The sequence below is a fragment of the Rhizophagus irregularis genome, chromosome 21, assembly GCF_026210795.1.
Source record: "Rhizophagus irregularis chromosome 21, complete sequence".
Lineage (NCBI taxonomy): Eukaryota > Fungi > Glomeromycota > Glomeromycetes > Glomerales > Glomeraceae > Rhizophagus > Rhizophagus irregularis.
The window spans coordinates 2610118-2622932 of NC_089449.1; the positions used below are offsets into that span (position 1 = coordinate 2610118).

At 27.5% G+C, this 12815-nt stretch overlaps 2 protein-coding genes across 2 annotated transcripts; both read left to right on the plus strand.

Annotated features, from left to right (window-relative positions):
• Nucleotides 1-7854: 7854 nt before the first annotated feature.
• Nucleotides 7855-8220, plus strand: OCT59_013990 (uncharacterized protein; the record flags this gene model as incomplete). Its single annotated transcript, XM_066141894.1, has 1 exon — nt 7855-8220. One exon carries the CDS (start codon nt 7855-7857, stop codon nt 8218-8220), a length of 366 nt encoding a protein of 121 aa, XP_066001982.1.
• Nucleotides 8221-12260: 4040 nt separating this feature from the next.
• Nucleotides 12261-12566, plus strand: OCT59_013991 (uncharacterized protein; the record flags this gene model as incomplete). Its single annotated transcript, XM_066141895.1, has 1 exon — nt 12261-12566. One exon carries the CDS (start codon nt 12261-12263, stop codon nt 12564-12566), a length of 306 nt encoding a protein of 101 aa, XP_066001983.1.
• Between the last annotated feature and the right edge of the window lie 249 nt (nt 12567-12815).

Genomic DNA, 12815 nt, shown 5'->3' on the forward strand with positions numbered 1-12815 from the left:
TATATTTATTTATCGTATCTCATGTATCATACTATTTATGGTAATACGCATTATTTTATATATGACGATAATCATGATTTACATCTTTTTTTTAACTTTCGTAATGGTTCAAAGCTTGAAAAATTATATCGTTAAAACAAATAAAAAGAGCGGAAACAACAATTTATGTTATTGTAAAGCATGTTTTACAAAGCTTGGCGAAAATAGTTTGGAGCTAAAAACAATTATAGATAAAACTGAAAGGTTGATTACTCATTTCAAAAATTGTAGAAACTTTCATGATGCGTATGATAATGATGAAAAAAGTAAAGTATTTGCTCTTGCCATGAAAAAGAGTAATTTAATGGAAGTAAATACGAATGATTCATCCAATCAACAACTATTATTACGAAGAGATTCAGTTTCATCCCGCTCTTCTTTATCTTCCCTTCCATCCCAATGGTCAAATCATGGACCTTTAGATAAATGGATTTGCCGGCCTCTTTCAACTGCAGAAAATCAAAAATTCCATCATCTGATATTACGAGTTACTATTTCTTGTGGATTTCCGTTGAATTGGGTAAATAATTCAGAAGTTATTGAATTATTTAAATTTCTTAATCCAGAAATCAAATTACCAGATCGAAAAACTTTATCTAATAAAATTTTGGGTGATGCAGTTGAAGAGCTTGATAAGACAATGCTAGAAAAATTGAAATTAGATCGGATAGGAGTTACGATGTCTTTTGATGGTTGGACAAATGTTCGTGAACAGGAATTGATGGGAACTGTGCTCGTAACATCTGATGGGCAACCTTTTGCATGGCAAGCTAAAGATATAAGTTGTGAGCGTGCAACAACTACTGAAGTTATGTCTAAAACTGAAGGAATGATATCTGAAATAAACAAGATGAAAATAACACTTTTAGCTATTGTTACAGATAGTGCACCTGCTTACAATGCTGCACGGTACGTAAATAATTATTTAATTAATAAATACTTTTAAATGCTTTACTATATTTTACTAATTTTATTAAATTAAAATTTTAGAAAAAGACTTCGAATTCAATATCGTAATATTGTTTTTTTGCCTTGTTTCGCTCATCAGATAAATTTGTGTGTTGGGGATATCTTTAAGGCATTACCAGATTTTAAATTAACATCGGATCAAGCACTAAAGTTAGCGGCTTATTTTAAAAATGCAAATCACAAATATTTTATAGGTCAACTTCGAAACATTCAAAAGGAAATATATGGAAAATACATTCAGCCTGCAATTCCTGGAGATACCAGGTGGAACAGTTATCTTAATTGCTGTCAAAGTTTAATTTCAACTAAGGAAGCTTTGCGTGTAAGAAATTTTCTTTTTTAATAAATCTTTACTAGTAATATAATATATATTATTTATATTAAATAATTTTTTATTTATAGTCTTTAGCTGCAAAATTTGAGCCATCTATTTCTTCAAAACGACATCGAGCAACTGAACCATTAGCAATATCACGAGAAATTTATTCTATAATTATGGATGACACTTTTTGGGAATTGTTAACAACTTTAGAATTTCTTTTAGATCCTTATTGTCATGTCCTTAATATCTTGCAAACTGATAAAGCAAGATTACATGAAGTCTTGCATTGTTTTGCTTATTTATATCAATTTTGGAAAGAATTTCCAGATGATGATATGGCTGATGAAATTCTATTACGATTACAGAAAAGATGGGAGATGTGGGAGCAACCAATTCTCATACTATCCTGGTTACTTCATCCTACATACAAAATGAAATATTTTCTAATGCCCTCAAAATCAAAAATTAGTTATTTACACATGGGAAAATGGCTAGTTTACTATTATAAAGCTTGGACTGGTCATAATCCTGAATCTATTCTTACAGAATTTGATGATTTTTCGCAAGGAATTAAATATCCTTTTGATGAAGCATCTGTTGCTCAATTTAAAGGTAATATTCACAAATATTGGGGTTGGGTTCGTGATGCTTACCCAGAAATTGGAACTGTCGCGGCGCATATGTTTGGCATTTGTGTTAATGCAGCATCAGTAGAGCGATTATGGAGTAGTATGGGATTCTTTCATACAAAAAATAGAAATAGATTAAAGGTAAATTTATATTATACCGTAATTACATTAAATTAATTAGAGCTCCGAATGGGTAAAGGTCAATTCGGGTGACCCGCCAGGTTGACCCGAAATATTCAGGTCGGGTCATCAAATTCTGACCCGGCATCGGGTCAGATTACAGGTTTGACCCGACCTGATTAACCCGTTAACCCGTTGATAAAATAATTTTTTATTATGCATATAATTAATATCTAATATATTTAAATTAATTAAAATATTTATTTAAAAAACTTGGATAAGTTATAACTTTATTATTAAATAATTTCATATAATATACATTGAAATTTTGCTCTGTAACGTTCACAACAAATCTATGCTATCATATCGATCACCTCCCCTAGGTATCACTACAAACAAAAATAAAAGAAACGTTAAAAACGTTTCTTTAAAAAATATTTACACCTGTCTGTAGAGTCATTTTCACCAAGATCTAAGCTATAGAAAAAAAAATGTTTCATTGGAAACATTTCTTATACATTTATTTGTTAGAACATTTTTTTAATACACAGAAAAAACACACCTTTTCGAAGTCTCAGTTCGTCCAGTTCCAAGCCAGCATCCTCGTAATAAAAAAAGAAACCAATTTTTTCATTTTCTTTATTGAAATAATTATTTCTTTATTTTTTTTTTATTTCATTTTTTAATTAATTAATCAAAAGTATGGTTCGTCCAATTCTAAGAAGCTGGCGCCCCTATATAGAAAAAAAAGAAACGTTTCATTAGAAACGTTTTTAGACATTTTAAAAAAAATTTAAAAGAACCTACCTTTTTGAAAGGTTTGTTCATTCAACTCCAAGCAGGTGACCACGCATTGCAATAGAAAAAAGAAAAGAAGTGTTTTGTTAAAACATTTTTTGAAAGCAAAAAAAAAAGACACCTGAAAGTTTAACTAAATTCGTAATAAAAGATCATTTTTAACATCATAAGTATGGTACTAACTATACTTGGTATAGATAGGATGCACGGACTTGGAGATCGATAAATTTTATCAATCATTTTTTTTATTTCGTTTTATTTTTTTTAGAAAAATGGTTTAATTATTTTTAATTTTTTTTTTTATATTTATTTTTTATCACTTGTTTAAACCGAAACTTTCTATAATTATTTATTTTGTTTTTTTTCAATAAATTTTATTTTGTTAAGCCGGCGGAAAAGAAATGGCAAAAAAAATTTTATTTTTTTATTTTTTTTTTAAAGAAAGGGTTTAAGTACTACAGGACTATGTAAAAACACATTATATGAAACCAAAATCTCCCAAATTAGGTGAGAGTTGGGCGTGGGGAGCAGGATTTAGGGAACGTTAGTGAAATTTTACTAACATTCCTTTTGATTTTTTTTTATCGTGTAGGTACCAACTGGATACCTTATTAGATATTGGACTTCAGAACTTGAGATCAGTTTCAATGAAAGGTAGGAATTAAGGAGTGTGATTTAGGGAATGTTAGTAAACTATATTAGCATTTCTTTTATCTTTTTTTTTCATTTGTAGGTACAGTACCTGAATAACTGGACGCAGATTTTGGCTTAAATTTCGGAATAGATGGTAGGTATTGGGAATTGGGAGTTAGGGGACGTTAATAAGACCATTGTTAACATTTCTTTCATTTTTTTAACTGTAGGCTCCTGCCTGAATACCTTGGACTGGATAAAAGGTCTAGGATTAAAGGGTGACATTACTTGGTACGTTGCAATGGGAGACTTGGTTGGGATTAACTTAAATAAACGTTTTAATGTTTTATTTTTTTTTCTTTATAGAAAATAGTGACGCGTCCAATATGTCTTCAGGATTATCAGATGAGGTTAATCGAAAATTTTTAACATTAATGTTTTATTTTATAGGTAATAAATCACTCGATCTGAATTTGTTATTTTATTATATAGATTATTTTTATTTTAAATGTTGATAATTTATTTAATATCGAATTTTTTTTCTTAAAAAAAAATGCATAAATAAATAATAAATTTGGTTAGGTCAATGTTTGTTTGTGTATCTAAAAATCAGTCTATTATTACAATATTACATTTAAAATTTTAAATGAACTAAATTGCCGTGTCTTAGTAATACGATTAGTATATAATTTTTTTTTTTAGCGTTAATAAATTCCTTTTTTTTTAATTAATAATTTACCACGATTTAACCATGAGAAATCATGTATATATTATTTAATAAAGTATGTATATGTTCATGTAATGTCAAGTTTATGTAATATCCCCTGATTTCTAACTTAAAAAGCGTAGTCTCATTTTTATTTATGTAAATATGATGTAATTTATCCGATTTACTTCAAACCTAATAAAGATCATTTTTTTTTTAAAAAAAAAATCAATTTTATGTTAAAAAAATGGTAAAACGAAAGCGTAATAAAACCAAAAATACTAGTATTTCAAAGCGTTCTCGTCATGATGAATTATTGGGGGAAGAATTTGTTGAAGAAGAATTAGTGGAGCAGGAAATGGAAGAAGAGGAAAGAATAGAAGACAAAGATAGAGACGAAGATGAAAACGAAGACCAAGATGAAGACAAAGACAAAGATGAAGACGAAGGTGAAGACAAAGATGAAGTTGATGATGAGTACGAAGAAGAGGAGGCAGAAGAAGAAAATGGTAGTTTTGAAGAAATTCACGATAAATCAGGAGACAAAACAGATGAAGATAACGAATATGATAATGAGAATGATAAGGATAAAAAGAGTAATAAAGAAAGAAGCTTTGTATGGTTTTATTTTGAAAAATTTATAGATGTTCATAGGGTAAAATGGGCAAAGTGTAACTATTGCAAGTAAGATTTGAATTATATTTTATATTGAATTTTCAATGAATAAAATTAATTTACTTATATAAATAAATTAATAGTAAAGTAAAATATAAAATGGATGGCAAAACCGGTGGATCAACGGGAAATTTAAGTAAACATCTTAAAAATCATCTAGACAAAATTGATCCATCCATTCAAAAGCAAGCGGAGTTTATGAAAAAATTTTTAACTAAAGATGATAACGAAAAGATTGTAAATATAAATTATATTTTAATCATAAAAAACTAATTCTTATCTGATCTCTAATCTTTCTTTGTTCTTTTATAGCCATTTAGTAATGAAAATTTCCGAGAGAAGTTAGCAATTTGGGTCACTGTGGATGATCAACCGTTCACTGTATCTGAATGTCCTGAATTTAAAGAATTAATAAAATTATGTAACGAAAAAGCTGTACTTCCGTCAGCAGATACTGTTCGAAATGATGTTTTAAAATTATATAAAAATTATCAAACAGACGTAAAATATAAATTACAAGTGAGTTTATCTTATATTTTTATATATAAAATATATAATTTATTAACATTTATGTTTATTCTTTTTAAAAGAATATTCCAGGTAAACTAAGTTTCACCTTGGACTGTTGGACCTCGACAAATACAATAGCTTTTTTAGGTATAACGTGCCATTTCATTGATAGTGATTGGAGTCTTAGGGAAATGCTCATTGATTTTGTACATTTATCTGGTTCTCACTCGGGTGAAAACTTAGCAAACCAATTTTTGAAACGTGTTGATAATGATTTTCAAATTTTACCGAAGGTAATAATTAAGTAAATTTCTTATTTATCTAAACAAAATTTTGTACATGAATATAATCTAACTATAATTATATTGCAGATTTTGGCAGTTACTGCCGATAATGCTTCAAATAACACCACATTTCTTAAAGCGCTTGAAGACACGTGTAATAAAAAGGAAATCAATTTCGATCATAAGAAAAATAGTATACGTTGCCTTGTGCACATTATTAATTTAACAGTACAAGAAATATTAAGATATATAAAGGCTGATGATGCGCAAGAAGAAGATGAAATTTTGGAATTAATTCTTCAAGAAGAACGAGAAAATCACTTTAATGTAGAAATAATTCCCAGATTAAGAAGACTAATTGTAAAACTCAGGTCTTCCCCACAGTGGAAGGAAAAATTTGCCCGTCGTTGTGAATTTTACTCAAAGAGTACTACTAATCTTATATTAGATGTTAGAACTCGATGGAATTCAACTTTTTTTATGCTAGATCGTGCATTGAATCTTCGAGATGTAAGTAATTGTAATTTTAACATATATATAAGCTGAAATAAGAAAATATTTAATTTATTTTATAAATTTTTCATTAGCCTATTGATGATATTTCTTTACTTGAAAGTGAATTAAATAAATTTTTAATTTCAAATGAAGAATGGAATATTGTTAAAGAATTACATCGTGTACTTGAAGTAAGCTTTTTTTTTAAAAAAAATTTAATTTATGTAATTTATATTAATAAAAATAATAATATAATAATATATTTGCTATAGAAATTTTATAAAGCTACTGAATATATGTCTACTTCAAAATATGTAACTTTATCATCTTCAGTTCCCATATATAATAAACTTCTTGATCATATTGAAGGTTTACTTGATAATGATGATGCAAAATATTGTAAAATCTCTGTTATACGAGAAGCCATTAGAAAATGACATGAAAAATTAAGAACATATTACACAAAAACTGATGATTCAGATGCTTATACTATTGCAACAAGTAATTTCTATTATTTATTATTATAATTTTTTTTTTATAATTTTTTCTTATTTTAATTTATTATTTAGTACTTGACCCAAGACTCAAATTGAATTTTTATATAAAAGAAAAATGGGAACCAGAATTCGTTGATCAAGCAAAAAACATTTTTACAAATACGTATAACAATAATTATTTTAAAACGAATAATGATGTCATAAATGATGATCATGATCACGATAAAGATGATTTTTTTTATGAAATTTTTGGTGTTGATAATAATACTTCTGATAATCTTGAAATTGAAGAATATCTTAAAAAACCGGTTGAGCATATGAAAACTGACCCCTTAGTATGGTGGAAGGTAAATACCAAATTTCATTCTTGCGTATATATAAATTTAATTATTTAACTGATTTATTTATCATAAATATAGATGAACGAAAAAATTTACCCATGCCTTTCAAATATGGCTAGGGATTATCTTGCCATACCAGGTAAATATAATATAATTATATACTGTAATTATTATATTATAATTTCTTAAATTTCTTATTTTTTTTCTTATAGGAACAAGTGTTCCTATTGAAAGGGTATTTTCTGGAGGTGGTGACCTAATTTCAAAGAGACGATCAAGTCTGAACTGTGAAAGCATTCAAGCTTGCATGTGTTTAAAGAATTGGATTCAACATAATTAAAAAAAAATTTAGGAGATGTTTTAATTTTCACAATAGTTATTGATTTTTTTTTCCTATTAATTATTAAATTTTTATAAATAATGTAAATAATTTTAGTTAGTTTTATTTTTTACAATATGTGAATATAATTATTATATAATATAATAAACGAAATTGTTTTAAATAAGTAAATAAACTATATAAATATTTCGGGTTACCTGAAGTTACCTGATTACCTGAATCCACCTGAATACTTTCGGGTCAGTCAGGTCAGATCGGGTCAAGATAAATTACCCGACCTGACCCGACCTGAAAAAAAATATCAGGTCAGGTTAACTGGATAACCCGACCCAACCCGACCCGTTCGGAGCTCTAAAATTAATTAATACTAAATTAATAATCTTTTTATATATTTATATTAATTATGTAGTTTACTCGAGTATTAGAAATGGCTAAATTATGAGCTGATATTAACTATAATCGACGTAATGATCAACAAGAATCTGCTAATAATACTATGACCAAAAATAAAAATAAAAATAAAAATGATAATGAAAATGAAATCGGAGATGAAAATGAAAATGAAAGATATTTACAAAATGAAGAATTAAATGATAATGATCTTAATAATGATCAAGGTAGCATAGATTTAAAAGAAAATTTAAATTCTCAATTTAACGATCATTTAAACGAATGGTTAGAAGAACTACAGCAAGAGGAAGATGATGAATATGATGGTGAACATGATGAATATAGTGAAAGTGAAAAAGATTTTAGTGATATAAATGTTGAAGATATTGAGCATCCAGCAGAAAATATTGATGCTAAATGGAAATTAGAATTTATGTTTGAAGATAATTTGTGTAATCCTTTTAATGTATAATTTTCTTTTATAATATATAATAAATAAATTTACATAACTTGTATAAATATTAATTAATAAGTTACATATATAATATATTGCATATATATGAAAATGTACTGTACTAAAAAGTTTCAGTACAGTACAGTACTGTACGTACTGTACGAAATGTACTGGTACAGTACAGTACGAATCCCAACCCTGAATATAGTGATTTGTTAAATTAATGATTTATTTTTAGTAATATGCAAAAATTTAATTTAAGGAGTAAAATAAGGGATTAATCTGGTAGAATATAAATGTTATGACTTACCAAAATTAGTAATATATCAGTAGAAATACACAATTAATTAAATATTATAATTATTAAGATGTGTTTAATTTTAACCCTTTAAATATTGTGGCACAAAATTCTATAATCAGAAATTTGTATAAACACAAATTTTAAGGGGGAGGAAAGTTTGTAGTGCTATAAATATAAAACCAATTTTAACTTCGAATAAAATAATATTCCAGAATTAAAGAGATCATCTATATATTGTGTAATATTAATGGAGGACCCCGAGCAATATATATATAGGTAACAATATTGTTTGCTTAGCCACATGCTGTTTTGGCCACAGTTAGAGGTTATAACTGCGTAAAATCAACGATATTTGTGGCTAACATCATATTTTTTATTTGCTTAATTTTGACGGGATTTTCGATAAGTCATATGTTACGATTGCTTATTTTTTGGATAAATTTGGCAATATTTAAATTATGAAAAATGAGATCATCGTACTAATTAAAAATTGTAATATTTGTTACACAACTATACAAAATAATATATTGTAACATTTGATCAATGATAATCTTTCAACATCATGTCGTCTTGGAAATATAGTAAAGAACGACTTTTAAAACATGAATATTGTGCACATATTATTAATGCTAAAAAGGTTATATGTATTTGTGGCAAAACAATCAAACTTAATAGGCGGTATGAAGAAGATTACTTAAATCGTCATGCAAAAAGCTCTGGCTGTAAAGCAAAAGAAGGTCAAAGGACAATTTACAACTTTTTTAAACCTGTTCAAGTTGAAAATATGGAAAGTTCGGAAGATGAATTTGATTCTGATATATATGATAACATGGATGATGATGATTTGTTACAAATAGATGAAAGTAGCGATAGTGATGACAATATTTCGATTTCATCTCTTATTACTGATAACGATGAAACAAATACAGATCAATATTCAAAAAAACACCAAATGTGTAAAGGACTTCGATCAGAACAAATATCCTCATATATTAAACGTACTCCAGCACAATTTGGCGGCTCAAGACGCATTGAAAATATAGCATGTGAATTGTTTCCTAGATTTTTAGGTAAAAGTTTCTCTCGCAAGAAGTTGAATTTTGAAGAAAAAAGAAAATTAAATCGAACTTTGTATGCTGAATCAGTATGGCAAATAGATAGATCATGTGAGTTAATTGTAATATAAATTTGTATACATTATTTTCATTTATTAATAAATTATTGTTTATTATAAATTTTAGGCAATTCCGTTCGTTCAAAAACATGTAGTGGCTACGCTGAACATGGAAATATTTGTAATGAGTGCTGCTATCACTGGTAAAAAAATGGTCTATCCTACACATATCCTACACATATCTTACATATATCGGGTACTCAAAATGTAGAAAATCATACACAAATAATACACATATCATACACATATCGGGTACTTATATATATAGTATACCTATCAGGTACCAGATATATGTATGATATATATATTAGTACCCGATATGTGTATGATATGTGTATTATTTGTGTATGATTTTCTACATTTTAAGTACCCAATATGTGTAAGATATGTGTAGGATAAATCATTTTTTTACCAGTGTATATAAGATCTGACAAGAGACTGTGTACAAATATTACTAAAAGAGTCCCATCACCTGAGAATGTTAAGTTTACCCCAAAATATTACTGGGAGGATAATGCATTAAAAGAACATCTTAAGAATAATCATCTTCGGGACATATGGAATTTACTTAATGATGATAGTGATTGTAATAATGGTAGCAAAATATGGATTACTTTAGCTGACAAAGCACTTCAGGGTGCATTTGATTATAAGCCAATTTTTGTTGGGTTATGTGAAGTTATGAATGATGCAGCAGAGCGAAAAATCAAAAATAAGGGCAAACAAAATATTAAATATTCTGAAGAATTTACTAACTTCTTAGTGATCTTAGGAGGTTTTAGTACTAGGGCTTTAGATTTATTTCGCCAAAATCTAGAAGGACGATGTATCCAATCTATTAGGTATGGAATAATAGTTAATAGTTATTTATTGATTTTTATTAAATTTTGCATTTTAATTAATTTAGATATTTGTGGCGTAATGATGAAGATTGTCTCACCAATCCAGATCTTTGCTATGAAAATGTTGCGAAATTTAAACGCTTAATTGATACTATTAAGTACAATGGTCCAATAGCTGCTATGACAGATAATACAAAATTAAAATCATGTTTAAGATATTCACCACAACTTGGATGCATTGTTGGTTCAATTTTACCTAATGATCAAACAAAAGTAATTATCTATGGCGATATTCCAAAAATTATCAATAATATTAAAATCAAATGGCAATTGCTAAAGATGTTCGTGCATACATTCTCCAAGTAAGTTTATATTTATTTTGTAAATTATTGCCTTTATTATAAATCATTTATTAAACTAATATATTTAAAATTAAATTCTAAGGTACCGCTACCCAAGTTTCCTCCAGTTGTGATTGCTTTAATTCCTAACAAATCAAAAGATACTGCTGATGACATTTCAATATTACATAAAAAATTAATTCAAGAAATTGCACCGCGTTTACAACTTCATATTTTGTCAATTGGATCAGATGGAGCAATTGTTGAATTTCAAGCACAGGAAAAAATACTTACAATTCAAACACCAGAACAACTTTCTATTCGTGATAATAGCTTAAATATTCATTTTAGTTGTCCAATTTTTAATAATGTTGGTCCTATTATTCATGTACAGGATCCAAAACATGCAAAAAAAACTGCTCGCAATGCTTTAATGTCTGGAGCCCGTTTATTGACATTTGGAAATTCATCAGCTCGGTATTCTCATTTTCTCAATCTTATTGGACGTCATGATTCAATTATGTATAAAAATGATGTTATAAAATTAGATTGTCAAGATGATGCTGCAGCGTATAGAACATTTTGCTCTTCAAATTTAAAACAATGCTTGACCATGGATTATAAAATACAACCTGAAATGGATGGTTTTTTTATATACCTATTTGTGATAGGTAAGCAGTAAATTTCCTTTATTTATTAATTTAAATACAATTTTAATTTATTAATCAAATACTATACTACTAATTTAGGTGAAATTGTAGATAGTTATCTTAATCGTAATATTACTCCTATTGAAAGAATAAGAATGGCAATGACTGGTTTTTTCTTCTTACACCTTTGGCAATTCCATATTAAGACGCTTGCACAAAGATATCCTGATTTTATTACGATAAACCAGAATTTTTTGGCTGACCAAACATTTTCAATACTTACTTCTCTTTGTCAATCAATGGTTTTATTAGTCAAGGCCCATCGTGAATATTATTCTCAAATACCTTTAATTCCTTGGATGCATGGTACTGAACCTTGTGAGCATTTTTTTGGTGTAGCAAGACAAATAAATCCTGATTTTAGCTTTGCAGAAATCATCCAAATGCTACCAAAAATATCACAATATACAAAAGCACTTAGAAATAAGAAACTAAATTTTGAAAAAGGAAAATCTGTTCGTGAAGGTATTTTTGACTTAAAAAATATTTTACTAAATAATTGTATATAAAAATTTCCAACTAAATTAGGTATTAAATTTTTTACTTGTAGGCTATAATTTTGATTATAATTCTGGCTCTTTAGATGAACTATCAATGCAAAAACTTTGACTTTGGCCATCAGATAAACAAATATCACAAACTTTTCATCATTCACAACATTTAGCAAGAGAACTTGCTGAATTTCTTGGAATGATTCAGCCATCTACCTTATTAATCAATAACAATACTCCTACAATTTTTATTGATATTAATGATGAAGAAAATTTACATGACAATGATGAAAGTGAACTATCTGACGATTGTGAAATTGATTTATCTACAGCAATTAACAAAGCCTCTTCCGAAATACAAAAAATTAATGAACAATTAGAAGAAAACCTTGAAAATGAAGAGATATTTAATGACTGTTATTCTCAAATTCAATTACTTGATAAAATGACTGTTATGTCAATTTTAAATGGTGGTAATAGTGGTAAGTTTATTTCTAAAATTTAATTTTTATTATAGCAGTCCTGTATTTAATGTTTTATTATACTGATTATTCTTTAATTAATAGTTAACAATGAATTCAAATATTTTATCAATGACGATTTGAATTTTGAATCACTAATTAATCAAAGAAAATTACATGAAGCATATTGCTCAAAACCTCTTGAAAGAAGATTTAAGCCTGTAGGATCAAATTTAAATTTATCTAACAATATTTCTATTCAACCAAATAAAGCAAGTCACTTCGTGGCTTAT